At 42.3% G+C, this 19,031-nt stretch overlaps 1 protein-coding gene across 6 annotated transcripts in view; it reads right to left on the minus strand.

Annotated features, from left to right (window-relative positions):
• Window positions 1–293: 293 nt before the first annotated feature.
• Rmdn2 (regulator of microtubule dynamics 2) overlaps window positions 294–19,031 on the minus strand; it is a 65,011-nt gene continuing 46,273 nt past the window's right edge. For all 6 annotated transcript variants that reach the window (XM_037198029.1, XM_037198030.1, XM_028857894.2 and 3 more), the window contains exons 9-12: window positions 15,637–15,690; window positions 15,468–15,548; window positions 13,963–14,012; window positions 294–415 (exon numbers count right to left, since the gene is read on the minus strand). In XM_037198029.1, coding sequence (XP_037053924.1) covers window positions 334–415; window positions 13,963–14,012; window positions 15,468–15,548; window positions 15,637–15,690 — 267 coding nt within the window. In that variant the 3' untranslated portion in view covers window positions 294–333. The remainder of the gene's footprint in view (window positions 416–13,962; window positions 14,013–15,467; window positions 15,549–15,636; window positions 15,691–19,031) is intronic.

Consider the following 19,031-nt stretch of genomic DNA (forward strand, 5'->3'; position numbering starts at 1 on the left):
AGCTAAGACACTGCTCCCCAGTGGACCTATGAACATCATGGTGGCAGGGGACGTGTGAGCTACTCCTGGCTCTTTCTGAATAAACAAGATCTAAACCAGTTGCTTAACGATCTTGTAGCTTGCTCTAGCTCTCTCTTCCACCTCACTCCCATCCGCCAAGACCTTATTCTTTGGACAGTTCTTTCACATACCACTTTTACCATATGCTAAATTAGCGTGTGCATTTGAGCATACACATACAAACAAAGGCTTTCTATCCTATCTCGTCAACACATCCGTCCGTTCACAGTGTGTCTTTGAGGGCTACAGTTTTGCACGCTTTATTTTCACTATCTAGTCTTTCGTGGTGGCCACATTCTTTGACTTGACATTGTCCGTGTGCTCACGACTCTTCCTGTGTGCTTTCCGCCTGAAACTTGAACAAAAACAGTCTTGGTTAGTTCTTGTTTTGAAATCGCAGGGCACGCGTAGTCTACAGAATGCCGTCTTTCTTGTCAAAATATAGCGTGTCTTTCTGTTCGTTAAAACCTTTGGAGTACTTGCATTTTTACCAACCTATTGTCTATTCCTAGATATTTGATTTTGTTTAGGTTATGCTAAACAAGGCATTATACACTGGGCTGTCTTCTAACTGGCCGCCGTCTGTTTGCGATGGCTACTATTTCTACACGTTACTAATGAATCCTTTTATAGTTGAAAACAGTTTTGGCAGTCAGTCCCTCAGGTTTCCCACACACACAAGTTCACCAGTATCAGAATGGTGTTTATTGCACTCTGTATAGTGGTATCCTCTACGTCATGAGTTGTTTTGCTCATTAGAGCAAATAGCTCTAGGACATTATTAAGTGACAGTAGTGACAGGGTCGCCACATTCAGTACCTGACTTCAGTGCTTCTCAAGGTTTTGTTCTTAAGCATGGCGAATTAAGGAGATATCTGTTTATTTTCTCATGAAGCATTTTAAAAGATCAGATTCTTTTATTCTATGAGATGTTTTCTCTCTCTCTCTCTCTCTCTCTCTCTCTCTCTCTCTCTCCTCCTCCTCCTCCTCCTCCTCCTCCTCCTCCTCCTCCTCTGTGTGTGTGTGTGTGTGTATGTGCGTGTGCATGTGGATGCCAGAGGTTAATGGTGGGGATCTTCCTCATACTCTCCACGTATTTTTAAGCAAGGTCTCTACTGAACCTGAGGCTTACTGATTCTTCTAGGCTAGCTGGGCAGAGAGCCCCAGGGATCCAGTTTTTCTCTGTCTCTCCAGTGCAAGAATTACAGGCGTGCACTGCCATGCCTGAGCTTTTACATGGGGGGCTGGCGATCTGAACTCAGATCCCCACACTTGTATAGCAAGAACTTTACCAACTGAATTATCTTCCTACCCCCTCATCGGTTTCATGTTTGTGCATATTTTCTCGTGAACATTTTAGTACGGTATTAACATAAATACACAAATCTAAATGCATCGGGGAATGTTAATGTTTTAAATTAAAACATCAATAGATTTGGAATTCGGAAGGCCAGCAAGATGGCTTAGCCAACCAAAGCACTTGCTGTCACCACTGGAAAGGCGGTGGGACCTGGGAGAAGGGAGCCCATACATGAGGCCCATGCAGCAGCCAGCTTAACTCAGAGTCTCGGACAATTTATACTCCGAGGGTTAAGAAAGGTCACTTGGGTAAAGTTCTCATGCGTTCAAGCTGTAGACAACCACAAGGACAGGTACACATGGCAAAAACATGTTTTTCCATAAAGGCATAGAAACGATAGCTTGAACCTTTAATTGAGGGGCAGCAGCAAGCAATGAGGAATAATCTGAAGCAAACTCACTCTAGTCTGTGACCCCTGGGAGGGGCATGAAAACACATTGCAAGACCAATTCCACGTTTTGAAGAAACTGAGGTCACAAGACTCTTGTCTTGTTTCCTTGGAGTGTTCTCACAAGCACTCAGAATTCTCCTTACATGACTCCATTCCTGGATTGTGTTCTGACACTGTATAAGCCCCAAGACTTAAGTTTGACCCTGGAATCTATGTGTGAAAGTGGAAAGGGAGAACCAACTCCGTAAAGTTGCCTTCTCTCTCTCTCTCTCTCTCTCTCTCTCTCTCTCTCTCTCTCTCTCTCATACACACACACACACACATACACACACACACACACATGTAAGCACTATAGCATACATACATCTGCACTTAAACATAGTAATAATAATTAATAATAATAGTAAGTAAAATGTAAATTAAAAATATTTAGACGTTGAGTACAGTAGCACACATCTATAAAACGAGTACTCAGGAACCTAGACAAGAGAAGTATGAGTTTAAGGCCAGCTTGGACTACATTGTGTGACTTTGTCTCAGAAAAAACAAAACAAAACAAAAAGCCAAACAAAAACAAATAAATTTTGGAGGATGTGGGTTTAGAACATTTTAATAGAATTATTACAGAGCACCATACTAAAATATTTTAATTATCATCTACAATTTAATCTTTCTTTGACAATACAGAATATCTTTTGGGATCTTGACTGCTTCCGGATAATTTACCACTATTGGTTATTGTACTGGTTGATATAAGGTCTATCGAGAATCAGTCACTGGAAAGCCTAAGTTCTCCTCTGAAAAAGCCTGAGTTTTATGCCCCAGCTTCCTTCCTCTCTCTCCGACAGTTCCAAGCACGCAGCTAGAACCGGTTTCTCAGAACTCACTAGCCTTGCTATTTAGTCGCCGAACTGTGGCATTGTTACAATGTAGGGTTGGACAGTCCAGCCTGGGCCCAGCCTTTGCAAATCATGTGTAGCACAAGTAGTGTCCTGGCTGAAATAAGTTCTTTTTGGCAGTGACTGGGTAGAAGCTGATGCATCTCCAGGCAGATCAGGCCAAGGATGGGAGGCATCCAGACCTCATGAAGACCCACTGCCTAGCTTCAGCACAGTGGTCACTTCCTGTCAGCTCCCCTGACAGAGCAGCCCCAAGGAGGTTCTAAAAAGTAAAGAAACATCAGGATTCTTCACCATCATTAAAAAGGAAAAAGAGAGCTGGAGGCATAAACATCTCAATTCAGAATTCCTTTTATCTGGGTTTCTATAAATTTTTACTGAACCGAGACATGTGTTCTTTTAAAATTAATAGATGCAGTGGAAAACTCAAAACAATACTCTGACTAGTCCATGGAGATAAGACGCAGGCCAGATGAGGTTTGTTTTACATCGTCAACAAGGGCAGGAGGTTGGGGGAGGAATCTCATAGAGTCCTAGGGATGAAATTTTTGGGTTCCCATGAAATAACTGCTCGGAAGTGTAGAACAGATTTTACCCTAGACTGACTCTCTCAAAAGGAAAAGGTCAAGATCAACTTTAAAAGTACTTTTCAGTCAGCATAAGAGCACAAAATCAAGGTAAACCGTGTTCTTTTTAACATCTAGGGAATGAATACATGTCCCTATGGATGAGGTAACAATTCAGCGAGACTTGTGACAGAATCATAAAACAAGAAGCCTGGAGAGTGTTGTTGGGAGAAGTCACAGAACGAACTGGCTGATGGGATTGCATCAAGGGGGTTCCTGTGCATTTGGCTGAAAGGGAACATTTGGTGTCACAGGCTCCATTTCCTTACAACCAAGACCTTGTTTGGTAATCTCAACCTATGCTGGGAGGGAAAGAGGAGCTGCTGGTTAATGTCCTGACGAGAGTGTAACGTCGAGGACAACACAACACTTTTCTCGTAACCAGCAAGGATGCTCCAGCTCTGGACAGCTCTAGCAGCTGCAGAATTCGTCAGAGTTGGTGACCTTGAACTCGCCTGCATAACTGAGTCAAGGAGGAAGATGCCTAGAGCCCAGGGAAAGGTGTTCGGCATCAGCAACCAGGAGCGTGTGCAGGAAAGGACAGGGAGGCGCAGGCGCAGCCACTACAATGTGTAAGATTAAAGACGAAGATGGACAACGCCAAGAGGTGAGGAGCGTGTGGAATAACCGGAAGGCACGCCTTTCTGATGAGAGTGCGAAACTGTGCAAGTATTTGAAAAGTAGTTTGGCGGCTTTCCGTGAAGTTAGTAATGCACACTTATTATGAGGGACAACAGCAACATTTCGAACTTTTCACTCTCTTCTGCTTATTCACTTAAAAAAAAAAAATAAAAATAAAAAGTCTGCCGAAAACCCCACCAACCAACCAACCAACCAACCAACCAACCAACCAACCAACCAAACAACAACAACAACAAAAACCTAAATTTGCCAAAAGGCCAGTGCATGAAAATTTCAAGTTAGCTTTTCATAACTCCAAACCTCAAGTCACCCCACACAGGTGAAACAAATTTGGTGGCCTCAGGCTAGAAATGACCCCCAAAAGGAGTAAAAATTACACATCTCTCTGTCATATGTAAATCTCAAAAAAACGTGCTCAGCAAAAGAGCCATGTTTAGGAGTTCACACATGATTGCATTCTTATAGAAAACAAGGAACCTAGAAGGACAAATCAGTGGTTAGGTGGGTCTGGGATGGAGGTGGGAGTGGGAGAGAGGAAAAGGAACTGCATATTTTACACCTTAATTGTGGCGGGGATTACATTGCAGGCGAATTTGTCAGAATTCATCAAACAATACAATTAAAACAATACACTCAGCATTTTTCTGCATATAATCTATAGCTCAATACACTTAATATAAAAAATTTTGGATTTTGAGAAAATCGGAGACAGCACTCACTTGAGAGAACTCCTTGAGGTACTGATGCACAGTGTGCCACTGGGCCCCAAAATTATTAATAAAAATATGGAGCGAGTCATAGGCAGAGCCATTGTGCTGCACAAACTACTTTGTAGAATGATTCCTTTAGGAACTGACCCAACTTATCAGCTCTCCCTTGGACAAGACCTTATACTGAGATCTAGCTATCTGTAGTCATACATTCCTCATTGGCTCTGTGCATCCTGAAGAGGCTCTACTCTGAAAGTATGTCCAGCCTGGTAACCCAGAGGAAGGTCAGGGGATGATGTGGAGATACCATACCCAGCAAAGTTGTTCTTTGTAAAGAAATGGGGTGCAGCAACTACCCTTAGCTGAATGGGTTTGGGAGAACCCCAGGTAAACTTCTCCCTTGCTCCTAAGTTTCTCTGGCCAATTCAGGGCATGTTTGGGTGGAGATTTGCAAGTATTAGACAGAATGTAATCTCAAGCATGCTGTGAAGTGTAAATTACAGTTCTGTAGCAGTGAAAATTTACATGTTTATGCGAAATGAAAAGGGACAGAGAGTGTAGCTGAGAAACATCTCATGGAGAAACAATCGAGTTGTTCCCTAAGCAGTAGATACCTTCTGGGCCATCCCCTGACGTTATCTCCTATGGCCACCAAGTTCTCTTTTCAAAGTTCCCCTTACATGTCTGTTTTCCTTTCCAATGAACCACCTCCCCATTTCCTCCCACTCCCAGGGGAGACACTTGTTATACTCTTGGCTAAGTTCACAATTACATAAATTTCGAGAATCCTTTTTTCTTGTCTATTGTTTTTAGTGGCTTTAGTTTTGAGAAAAGTAGAAACAAAGTAAGGGGAAATAGATGTAGTCTCCAAGGATATTAATCCGAGGTGGGTTGAAATGGAATATACAGCTTGGATGCGATTTATGTCAGTGCTAGCCAAACCAGGCTTGGAAACCAGGCCCCTGGCTCTGGTTTCCTACTTGCATGAACTAGGTGTACGACATCATGAAATCTAAGTTTTGTTCCAGCCAGTTTCCCGCCACCTTCCTATAATCATTTTCTTAGCCTATCCTATAACAGCTTGGCTGTCTTATTAGATGTCACAGGTTGAAAGCTCGCCTTGAACCCACCCCAGTTTTGCTGTCTCTCGCTTGGCCTCTTTCTAGTCCTCTGTGTTCCTGCCCTGACTGTTCTCTGTGCTGTTCTCTGCCCCTTCTATCCTTCACACCACAGCCCGGGACAGCAGTGGCTCTCCATGCTCCCTTTTAGCACCCTGGCTTTGTTTTATTTGGTTTCACTGATGTTAATTGAACACACAGTGTCAGGAGCGATGGAAGGAAGTGACACACGACCTTGGTTGTCACCCTGCTGAAGTTGGTTGGGCTAAGACACAGAAAAGTGTTCTGACATTGGGGTGGATGAGATCACAGCTGATGACATGGGTCATGGGTTTTCTGGAGGACCTTTCATCACTGAGCTAGGCTTTGATTCTCATGGGCAGTCTAGGGGGAGGGGGACATTTACTCCCATAGGGAATAAAACCAAGCAGTCCGGCAGGAGTATCAAAAAGCTCTTGAGTAAAGACCAATCCAGTCTGTCTGACATGCAGACAGCGTACACACAATGATGCAAAGCTGGAGGTCTGTTGGAAGGACAGGTGGGGCGGGAGCATGGGGTATGGTTGGCTTGGCCTTTAAGCGGTAGATAACAGGGAAAAGACCACAAGATACTGGTATCAGTCTGTCATTCTTTGTTTCATTATCCCCCCCCCAAGGAGAAAGCTTCAGGAGGAAGGCTGGGAGAGGCAAGGAGGACGGTGTGTGTATGGGGTTTCCTACACATCCTATAGGATTTGCTACTTAAGATGGTCAGTATGAAACTTCCGCATCAGCAGTAACAGACTATTCCTGGAGGTTTACATTGAGCTTCAGATCCTGATTTTGACTTCTTAAGACAAGATCTTGCTTCCCTGCTGAGGCTGCACCATGACTCAGCCTTCAAGGATTCCTGGGACCCCCCCCCCCACACACACACCCATGGCTGCAGGTGAGATGGGGGTGGGTTCTGGAAGTACAGAGCTGGTCCCATTGTTCTGCAGCCTAAGGTATTCAAGGGGCTGGAGCTCCCAGAGGGATCTCTTTAGGAAGAAGGGACACTGAGAAGTTTTACCACGTGTCATTGCAAACGTGAAGTGGGGCTGAGAGGAGCCTTTCTATATTATCTGCAACAAAATATAATTGTTACTTCATAGTGCTAGGGGAAAGACCAAGGACACTGAAAAATTTAGTGCCATACGATATAACATGAACAAAGAGTACATGGTGAAATGTTGAAATATGGCAAAGCTGTGCCATTCAGTTAATAACAATAATAAAGTGTTATTTTTTCTGGATTTTTATGATCGTTATTTTATTTTCAGCTTTTGAAATTTTATAATTTCTTGGACTATCTTTTGCATTGTAAATACACAGTCACTTTCAAAGCTAATTTTGTATTTACCTTTCTCGTACTTTTCTATTAACAATTCTAAAAATCGTATAAGCTTCAGGTCCCCCTAAAATTTGGACCAGTTTTTGGATGGTCAACAAATCTTTAATTATAATCGCAAGGAATCCTGAGTGCCCAGAACAAAAGGAAACAAGGGGAATAAAATACATTTCAAACAAAGAATGAAAGCAATTCATGGCTCGGCTATAAAATTGCTATCTTTATGACTGAGACCTTTAAAAAAATATGGCAGTCAACACTGCAAGCCAGACACATTCTGTATCCAACAGGGCAGGGCCATTCTCCCTGGCTGGAAGGGACTGTCCAGTTAGGGCTCTGCTAGAGTCCCAGTTATGTGGCGTTAGTAGCTTCTAATGCAGTAGTTTCCAGCAGATTATTTTCCTCGTGTTAAATTAGATAGTCAAACTTTAAAGTGGTTCAGAGGAACCAATATGAAAGGCTCAAGGCGGGAGGGTGGTGGAGTAGGACTTAACTCCTCATAGGCAATAAATGTTATCGCCAAGAGCAAGGACACTGTTTAAAAACAAGAGTTATCTCAGCTCTAAGCAAAGTCCAACTTCACAGGTGATTTGGCTGTTTTATTTCATAAAGTGGACACATTTGAAACATTACAGAAGCTTGTAGAACAAGGCCATGTGACACTCTTGAGTTCGCTATGTAGACCAAGCAATTGTTTGTGGGACTAGAAAGTTTGATGAGTGTTTGTATGCCATGGGGCATCTTCCCAAAGCTCCCCCGTGAGGCTCTCCACATGGACAGAGCATGGGCAGGATTAGTTTTAAGACACTGGACAGAAGAGAAGGAGAGAGGCGATTCCTGAGAGTTGGGCAGCAAGATGAGCCCTACAGTTGCCCCAGCTCACTACCTTGAGAGTTTCCAGGCTTGGGGGGGGGGGGGCGACCCAATTCTGCCGCTTGACAAAGCAGTGAAGACCAAAGAAATTAAAAGATTTGGCGACACTATTATCCAACTTGACATAATTGATCGATAAAGAAGATACTGTCAGTCAACAATGGTGGTATATTTACAGGCCAGGCTACTCAAGAGGCTGAGGCAGGTGGATCACTTAGCTAGAGTTTGAGACTAGTCTGAACAGTACAGAAATTTTCTTTCCCAAAAAAGGAATACATATTCTTTTTAAGCATACACTGACCATTAACCAAAACAGAGACTGTTTGTACCATAGAGTCTCAACAACAGACAAAATATATTTTCTGATCACAGTGGAATTGAAACCAACAGCAGAGAACTTTGCAAAATCCTCAAATTAAAAAAAAAGAACAGATTTCTAAATAATTTATGTGTCAAAGAAGAAATGAAAATGGAAATTAAAAATTATCTTCCATTGATAAAGGTTAAAACACAACCTATCAAAACTTGTGTGATAGAAGAGATGCTCGGAGGGGAAGTAAAAGCCCTAAAAATCTCTGTTATGATTTTTTAAAAGGGAGTTTAAAAGGACCCCATGTGGGTGGGCATTGCTGTTCCCAGAACTATGAGTTATTAAAGCAAAGTCGAAGTGCCAGGCATGGGACATCTCCTGTAGTGACTGCTCAGGCCCCAGAGGTCTCCAGAAAGGCCGGGCTATTGTCATTGATTGCTCCCCACAACTAAGAGCCTACTGCTGAAGTCCCTATAAGGTTCACTTGCAGGATGGGGAAATCAGTACTGAACTGACTGGGGAAACTTACTTCCCGCTGGCTAGCTTTCATCGTATTAGAAGGTGTCGCTGTAGATTGAGTTCTGTAGACTCTCATGTGAACATACACTATGGTTCTCTTTCTGTCTGACTTCTTTAGGCATAATTAATCTGGGATTCACCCGCTATGTAACATGTAGCTGCTCATTCTTTTTCCACTTCTGATTTGTGTTTTCTCCCAGGACTCATTCTGCAGCAACAACCAGCAGATCGGTGGTTGTGTGTGGCTGCAGCAGGGAGCAGACACAGGCAGGAGGGAAAGACTGCAGAGGAAGGACATGGACCAGAGTGTAAGGTTATAGAAACGCTCTTGATTGTGCCGGAACTTCATGGGTATACACACGTATACACACGTGTCAAAATGCGTCAGATGATACATGGCAAATAGATGCAATTAGTTGTAGGTCAATAACATCTCAATAAGGCTGTTGTGAAACCTCATCCTTAATGATTTGGCTTCAGGACCTAAAGCAAAATACATGCTGAGGAGACCCAAGATCACAGAACATCAAGATAACAACTTTACTTGTTTCTAAAACCTACTTTGTCTCGTGAAAGAAATAGTCTTGTTCATCACAGTTAATAAGCTATTACGTCTACACTGAGGTTCTTCCTGTACCACAGATAAATAGGGCATGGCATTCAATTAAGCTTCACTAGCCTCTCCTCTTATCTAGGGGAGGGAGCTAAGGTCAACATATGAGAAAGATTTAATGTATTAGAAGAGTATATGATTGGTTGTCAGAAATCTATGATATAAAACTAGAGAACACGTGCTAATATAAAAAAAGGCTTTTCTTTACACCTTCTCTTCCACATCTCTTTTCCCTTCCTTCCTTTTCAGTGGCTTCTTGCTACTTTCTGTCTTTTGTTTCCTCCACTTCTGTCCCTGTCCCTGTTTCCCTCCTCCCCTCCCATTTACCAACAGGAGTACACAGTGGCGCAGACCACAGCATGGACCCTGGTTCATTCCCTGCTTCCAGTCTCCTGACTACTGTTCAGGGCATGGCAGTTTGTATCTTGTGTTCTGGTGTCCATGATATAGACAGGGGTAAAAATCAAATGCTCTCTCTTCATAGGGTTGGTGTATAATAGCTGTTCTCAACCTATGGGTCATTTGGGGGTTTATATATCAGATGTTTACATTACGATTCATAACAGTAACAACATTACAGTTCTGAAGTAGCAACAACATAGTGTTATGGTTGGGGGTCACCACATCATGAGGAACTGTATTAAAGGGTCACAGCATCAGGAAGGTTGAGAACCACTGCTGTATAAAATGGATTGATTACAGGACGTACAACTTGGGAGTAGTTATTAATCCCCATGAAAGTTCCTGTTCTCATAGGGCTCGGCCAGACACTGGTCTCCAACCATGACGTGTAAACAGCCCTAGGCTCAAGGCGGATCTGAGAATACACGAGATTCCAAGATCTGGATCCCAGTTCTGACTTGGCCAGTACAATTCTCTGGCCCCAACTGTGTTCCTCCTACATCAGAGCATATGCTATTCATTGTTAAAATGGGGGAGTTTGGTGTAGAAGATGAATTTATGATCCCTTTCAGCTCTAACTAATGCATTTGCTAATTTCGAAAGTATAAGAACATTACAAAATGAAAAGACTTTGCTATGACGTTTGGGCACAACTGGAGTGACTTCAGTTTTCCTATTACAGCGAAGGCCATTTGTCTTGCAGGAAAAAGACATAACACAGCCAAAGGGACATTATTAACATGTCAGGGGACCATTATGTTTGCTTCCTTAGGGTTTAGTGAGAAATTGTAACGTACAGTTTTGATTTGTGTCTTTGGGAGATATTCAAAGTTCTGAGTTTGGACTCCCTCTTCCTCGCACTGGACGTGAATTCTCCTGAGAGGTCAGAGGGTGTCTACCTCCTCTTTACGGGGGAGGGATCCCGTTACCCTGGCCTCAATGATCCACCAGAAGTGACCCTCATCTCATGCATGCTGAACGTGTCATGGCTCTGCCAAGGTCGGGCATTCTGAGTGGTGAGTGAAGTCACTACAGGAAATTAGTAGTCCACACAGATGAACTTGTGTGACATTCTCTGGAAGGGGATTGGAATAGTCTCTATGTAATGAATGTGGTTGGTTGTGCAAGAAAAATAGCTTTTACGAGGCAAAGAAATTTAATGCAGAGACTTGAGTTGGTCCCATCACATGGTCTTACATCACATGGTTTGGTGAGGAGAGGACAGCAGTCAGACTAGATGTGAGTGCTCAGGAGTGTGTGTGTGTGTGTGTGTGTGTGTGTGTGTGTGTGTGTGCATGAGGGGGCAGACAGCCTGGGTTTAGTGCTAATATTTGGAGGTGTGACCATGGTGGGGAGGGGTCTTCTGCTAACACTCTGGGAGAAACTGCCACATGGGTGGGAAATCGCCAATACTCTGACGACTAACGTAGGAGCGTCACGCTGCCGTTGGATCGAGGACTTATTCACAAACGACTACACTAATTACCTGACCAGTGGCTACCAACTTGCCCATTAAGGACATATTGACAGCAGGGACCAAACAGAAATTTTGTTAAAATAAATGAACACTAGGTCTTATGAGCAGAGTCTCAGGTCTCTTTTACCTGCCAGGACATTGTTTCTCTTCCTCATATTCCTTAGAGAAAAGCCCCTAAACTGTTTTCTATTAGAAGGAGCTGTAGAGCTGTTTCTACAAAGCTTATGATGTGACTAACCCGATGCCATTTATTGTGGTGATATATCATGTAAAGATGCGTAAAGATCAGAGGACAGAACAAGCCACTAGATTAATCAAAGATGCCAGGCAGAGGTGGCACACATCTTTAATCCTAGCACTCGGGAGGCAGAGATCTGTCTGGATCTCTGTGGGTTCAAAGTCACCCTGGATCACGTGAGATTGATTCAGTTTAGGAGAGAAACAGAGCCAGGCAGTGGTGGCACACACCTCTAATCCTAGTTCTTGGGAATCACACACCTTTTTTGTTGTTGTTGCTGTTTTCAGAGACAGGGTTTCTCCGTGCAGTTTTAGTGCCTGTCCTGGATCTCCCTCTGTAGACCAGGCTGGCCTTGAACTCACAGAGATCTGCCTGATTCTGCCTCCCAGAGTGCTGGGATTAAAGGCGTGTGCCACCACCACCCAGTGGGAATCACACGCCTTTAATCCCAGAAACAGGAAGAAAGTTATATGGCTGGGCAGAGAAAGGTATGTAAGGGGTGAGGAGACAGGAACTAAAGCCCTTTTCGGCTGAAGAGCCTTTTTGGGCTGGAAGCCTTTCAGCTGAGGACTCAGAGGCATTAAGTCAGAGGATTCATGGAGTTGGCGAGGTGAAATGTGGCCGTGGCTTGTTCCTTTGTCTCTCTGATCTTTCAGCATTTACTCCGATATCTGGCTCCGGGTTTTTTATTAAAAGACCACTGAGCAATTCGTGTTACAATTTATTGCTAGCTGGACCAGCCTGCCTCAACTTGCACATTATTAGTAGTATTATTTATTATTTTTAGCTCTTTAGAGCCCGACAGTCACTATTAAGAACACCGTAGCCTTTGCAAAGTCATGAAGTGGCCTGCATGTTTCCTTACCCCAGCAAGCAGGTGGGTCATCTGTAGAGGAAAGTGAATGATTTGGTACCTCAACTGGCCACGACCTTAGAAGAAACAGCTCGTTTGATGAGCTGGCATCTTTAAGTGAGGGTGTGTGTGTGTGTGTGTGTGTGTGTGTGTGTGTGTGTGTGTGTGTTGAGGAGAGCGAACACGAAATTTAAGTTTTCCTCTAATTTCTTGGGTGGTTAAAGGATACCAGAGGATCTTTATCAATCACTGATGACTAAGTTTAATTTTTAAAAATTGTATTTAGTTTATTACTAAAAACTGGGAAATAAAGCAAGTAAAACACAGACTCACAGAAATAAAACTGGCATTATCTTAGTTTATTTTCTACTAGTACTTTCCTGGCATATTTTCACACAGCTGACATCACATCTATGTACCATTTTGTCTTATTCACAAGATATTCTATGCATTTCCCTATAACACACACACACACACACACACACACACACACACACACACACATACACACGAGGAACAGAGTCTTGCTTTATGTCCATGTAGGACTCATGATCTTCCTGCTTTTCCCTATATCATATCACATCTTATATTTGGGTGTGTATTTTTGTTTTTGAGACAGGGTCTTGCTTTTTAAGCAGGCCAGTCTAGGACCCATGACCATACCTCCTTTTCCTGAGCAATGGGATTAATGAGTGTGCCACCATGTCTAGTATATAATTATTTTTAATCTCAGAATATTTCTACCGTAGTGAAGCTATAGTATGATTACATGTTCTCTTGTTATGTTGTTGGGAATACACATAACTCACCTGTACTTTCTCTTTAGGGATATTTCTATGATGTGACATTACAGGATTAGACTTAATATATTTTTTAGGCCTTAGATATAGTTAACCCAAGGGTTGTAGCAAAAATACCCCCCCCCCACACACACACACACATAACTGTGTGTAAACACATTTCATCTTATGGCAATACTGATCATTTTGACCATTTCCTGAAAAAAGAAAAAAAAACTTCAAAGTTTGATAGTAAAACAGTATTTTATTGTAATTCTATTTACATTTCTCTGATTATTAACTATACTTCTTTTTTCTCCCTTTTCTACCAACTGTGTCCAGCCCTTACATTTTCATCCTTAAGAATAAGATTATTTTATTTTATAAAGTCTATTGAAGCGATGATAACATTCACTAAGGTGCATTTTATTAGACTGACTTACGTGTTTGTTACACAAGTATTCTAAAGGCTGTAGTTTATTGACATAAAAAAAGGAAGCATACATGTTTAAGGATCATTACATACCAACATTAAATACTGTTTCCAAATACCATGGTTTGTTTTGTAGTGCAATTGCTGCAGAAGGCATGATTGATTATACCTTCAAATCAAAGGAGAACACATAATCTTTACATTAAGGAGAACAGGATTATAAAAATACAATTCTGGTAAACTCTAGAAGACCGTATTGGGATTACTGAAGAATAAATTCTTTTATTTACCTCTTCAAAGAACAGATTATTTTTTTCACCTCTTTGTGTGCGTCCTTGTCCTATAAAGAAAATACAAATGTACAATGAAATGTCACACACTAATCTTGATACTACTTTGATATTTTGAAAGTACTTTGATATCGACGATTTGTGACGTAGGTGTATTTCTTGAAAGGCTGTTATAAATAGCCTGTTGGGGCCTTCTCAGTACACTCCAGGCTGCTGAACTTGAATGTTGTTGCTAGGCCAACAGTGTGAGGCTATTGATGAAGCCAATAGTTCATTCAGCAATCATCATATACTGCCTTAGACATAGGGATTCGAATAGACTATTGATTCCTTAGGACTGAGTAGAATGCAGGTCTAGGAGAACGTAGTTAATGTAAGGAGGTGTTTCTCTGTGAAATCTGGAGTGGGATGCAGAAGGAAGAGTCTTCACGTAGACTGACACTCTGGTTCTTCCAGTATGTTAATGTAGTGCTGTCTGCCTTTTCTAAGTGATGTAAAATCATAACCCTAGCAGCAGGATTTGAGGTTACCTGAGATTACCCCAGAAGAGCCATGTACGCATAGATGACATATACAAACATGTCACCATATGATGTTTCATAAATATTAGACATTGTATTATTGACTTTATCAGGTAGCTTATACTAGTGGTAACTCTCCCGTGAGTGATTAACGTCATCTGAAAATATTATAACAATTTAAAGTACAGTTTATCCTTCATATTAATACCTCTGTCACTGTGAATAAAAGCATTGCATTTTCTTTCCCATCTGAGACTTCTCAGCACACTCCAGGCTGCTGAACTTGAATGCTGCTGCTAGGTAAACAGTGTGAGGCTATTGATGAAACAATATTTCATTCAGCAATCATTTATATACTGCCTTAGACATAGGAATTCCTTTTTATTTTCTGTTTTAGAGAATGTCTTTTAGGATCTGTGATTGGCCCCTTAAAGTGAAGAGATGCTCACATAAGTAATAGTAATGCTGTCGTTTGGGATTCTCAGGCTGTAAAGCTGTTTATACACATTAATTTGGGCTCTCGAGACCAAATGGCTAACAGTCTGAGTAGCAACCAGATGTGTGACAGGTTTAGAACATCCTGAGTGAGAGACAAAGACACATTCACGGATAACGTCATTCAGAGAAGACGTTATAGGCGCCACAAGAAAGATGAAAGATGCTAAGAAAGTTCCCAGGCGGGGAGCAAGCTAACAGTGAGGCATCCTTACTGTAACTCATGGTGCTTTGAGTTGGGCAATGAATAAGCTAGTTAGCAAAATCACTAACTGGGTCTGTTTCAGAATGAAAGAAAACTTTTAGAGACAGGTGGTTATACATATAAATCACTTTATCCTATGTGGTCAACAGAAAGGGAACTGAATCCCTGATGGTACATCCACAACTTAGAAAAAAATTTATAGCACAAAGGAAGGTTAGAAAAGATGATAATTGAACCTCAGTGCCAGTGAGGTCCTCACACTCACTCTCACTGTCTAGGCTCACCTCTTTGGTAACAATAGGCAGTAATAATGCCAAGTTGCAGAATTTCCAAGCATCCTGAGATTCCTCAAGATCAACGTAACACTAGAGAAGAAAAAGAAATCCATATTAAAGGCCAGCCACATTTAATGTAATGCACTCAGAATGATCTTCAAGCAGTCCTCTTCCTTACCTTGGCCACGAACATGTAGTTGGACACAGAATAACCAGGTTGCAATTCTTCAGCCTGGATTAAGAGAAAGCAGACAAGAGAATAATAGGCAACGTTATAACAAGAATGCTAGTCATCATGAGAAAGGATGAAATCCAGAAATCAGACACCAGTGGACAAACTATCACAAGATGTTCGGTTCCATGTGTGAATATTTTTATTGATTTAAGTATCTTTGTGTAGAAGCACAGCTCTTAAAGATAGCTATGAAAATGGATTGATGCTTTTATTATTATTATTATTATTATTATTATTATTATTATTATTATTATTTTGGTTTTTCAAGACAGGGTTTCTCTGTGTAGCTTTGTGCCTTTCCTGGGACTCACTTGGTAGCCCAGGCTGGCCTCAAACTCACAGAGATCCGCTTGGCTCTGCCTTCCGAGTGCTGGGATTAAAGGCGTGCGCCACTACCGCCCAGCTGATGCTTCTATTATGGTCATTAAGCTTTCACAGCAACGAGATTAGTTCCCATACAATCATCACCTTTGGTTTTACTGTGCTATTCTTTCTCATCTTTTCTTTTGAGAACGAAAACATTTGGCAACACACTCTCCCCGGGACAGGTCCTATACATTCCACAGTCTGTTTAGGAAATAAGAGTAGAGCATGACTGTTAACCCATGGCAAGCATCTTTTAATAGACCTAGGCTCGATTGCTTAGGAACACATGTCACATGATTTAATAACATGTGCGGGGCTTTTAACAGAAATACAGGATCCTTGAAATAGCTAGTCCCAGCAGTAGACAGTGCAGGTACTATTAACGTGCCCAACTCTGCTCTTTCACCCACAGTTCCTAATCTCCAGGGCATAACAATTCCTTTAGAGACAGAGTACTAGAGATCTCTTCTAAGGACCCAAGTCAGTCTTTTCCTTGGATCCACCTTTTGCCAAGGTGGCTAGGCATGTGAGCTCCCAACATGGCTCCAGTCCCCAGCCTGGAGGGACACAGTACCTAAGGGAAAGATATACCTACAGAACTTTAGAGATCCAGTTATTAACAAATTTTAAAAAGCCAAGTGTCTCCTTTCTAATTTTATTTTCAACTTGATGCTCCAGGAGTACCATACCAACTGTTCAACAGTCATCCTACCAGACTATTCATTGGATATAGAAATAGAAGTAACTAGTTTATGAAAAATAACACCTACAATGGGGCGATTTTTCTATACGTGTTTCCCTTCCTGGAGCCACAGACACATTTTCATGTTAGCATACACAGACCTGCTTCATTGTTCCTAAAAGCTGTATTTCAAACTACAGGTATACAATCATTAAATTAAGTACTTCCCGTTAGACATTTAAATTCGTTCTCAGTTTTCACTATCAAGGGACACCCCTGCTCCTGTATAGGTGTATATGTCTGTAGGTGAGACTGAGATGGACAGATAAACAATGTACGGCCATGGCACAGAAGGGAGACAGCACAGATGTTAATAGATGAGAAGTTATCCTTTCCATCCTGGCTCGAGTTCTGCACGCGTTCTTGAGCCATTCACACTACTGATGGACTCTGGTTGGCCAGGTGCTTCTCTTCTCTTCTTTTATTTCCATTGCTATTGTGCCCACCTGTATGTCTGTATGAGGATGCCAGATCCAGCCGGGTGGTGGTGGCACACGCCTTTAATCCCAGCACTCGGGAGGCAGAGGCAGGCGGATCTCTGAGTTTGAGACCAGCCTGGGCTACAGAGTGAGCTCCAGGAAAGGCACAAAGCTACACAGAGAGGCCCTGTCTCGAAAAACAAAACAAAACAAAAACAAAAACAAACAAACAAACAAAGGATGCCAGATCCTGGAGTTACAGACAGTTGTGAGCTGCCATGTGGATGCTGGGAATTGAACCCGGCTCCTCTGGAAGAGCAATGTTTCTCTTTTCTAGTCACTTCCATCTCAATATTCCCCATCTGGTAAGAGTATTCCTTGAACCATTCCAAGAAGGCCTCAGGCTGATGGTCCAACTGCACCTCCTATGTTCAGGACTGGTCTTAGCTCTATGAAAACCCTATGTAGATAACATCTACTCATGGGCTCTCTGCTGCACCCCCTCCCGGAAGCAACAAAATAACCGGAATATGTGCATAGACCTCACGAGGTGGGCATTTCTAATCTGGAAACTGGAAACCCCATATGCTCCGAGTTTGAGACTTTAAGAGCTGACAGGAAGGTGCTCCAAGATTGGAGGCATTTCCAGTTGCAGGTTTCTGGATGTGGATCAGTTTGTAACTACAGGATTGTATAACTGGTTCCAGAGTAAGTTAGTTTCATGGGTGGATATAGTACATGCTTAGATGTGTACAAAACTACCTTTACTTGTTCAAAGTTGTATCAGCAAAGTACACTCTATACACTCTAAAGTAAGAATAAAAATACGGTTTGATCTAATGCCTGAAGACCCTCTATAGAAGTGTGTCTGCAACTTAGAAAGTGGTTGGCAAGGTAATTCTTCACATCTCTCGGGTAGCTATTTGCTCCAACTGAAACATCCTTTCCTGGAGGGAGAAGGGAGGCTTGCAAGACTCAAGAAGCTAAGGAAACTTAGGAGGCACATGAAACTCAGGGACCTTAACAAGATTTCAGGGAACCCAGAGAGTTAGGAGACTCACATGGCCCCGCCTCAAGGCAGGAAACAGTTGCAGGGGGCGGGCGGGGGGGGGGGAACGGACTGTAGAATGAAGCAGCCTGGACGCCGGATGAACTCTAGGGAGGCTGCTTCTCCAGTCATCACCCACACTGGGGCGTTCTGGGATGCAGCTGTCTGGAGTCCCGTATGCTCCTGTAAGGAACCCTATAACTCTGGCTCGTCCAGCTCTGCTTGGGTAGAATCAGTTTGTGGCCAGCATCCTGTCAGGTCCCAATGAACATTTGTCCCCATCTCCCAGAAGAGTCACACCGAACCTTTTAACACTATGCTGGTTCTGTGTCAGGCTCGTGAGGAATGCTGGGAGCAAGTTCAATAATTGGCTCTCAGATTTGGTAGGAAGGGTTGCTCTGCCTATACCTTAATTTAGGTTACCAAATTTCTTCTCAAAAGCAGCGTGCCAGCAGGATGTGGTGGCATAGGCTTTTACTCTCAGCACTCTGGAGGCAGAGGATCTTTGAGTTTGAGGCCAGCCTGGTCTACAGAGTGAGTTCCAGGACAGCCAGGGCCACACAGAGAAACCCAGTCTCAACAAATACATAAATAAATAAATACATACATACATAAATACATAATAAATACATACATACATACATATATACATACATACATAAACACATAATAAATAAATGAATAAATAAATAAATACCAACCAAACAAACAAAAACAAAACAAAAAATTAATATGCCATTCCTAGGACCAAGAGCATAACTTC

Source organism: Peromyscus leucopus, chromosome 22 (genome assembly GCF_004664715.2).
Source record: "Peromyscus leucopus breed LL Stock chromosome 22, UCI_PerLeu_2.1, whole genome shotgun sequence".
NCBI lineage: Eukaryota > Metazoa > Chordata > Mammalia > Rodentia > Cricetidae > Peromyscus > Peromyscus leucopus.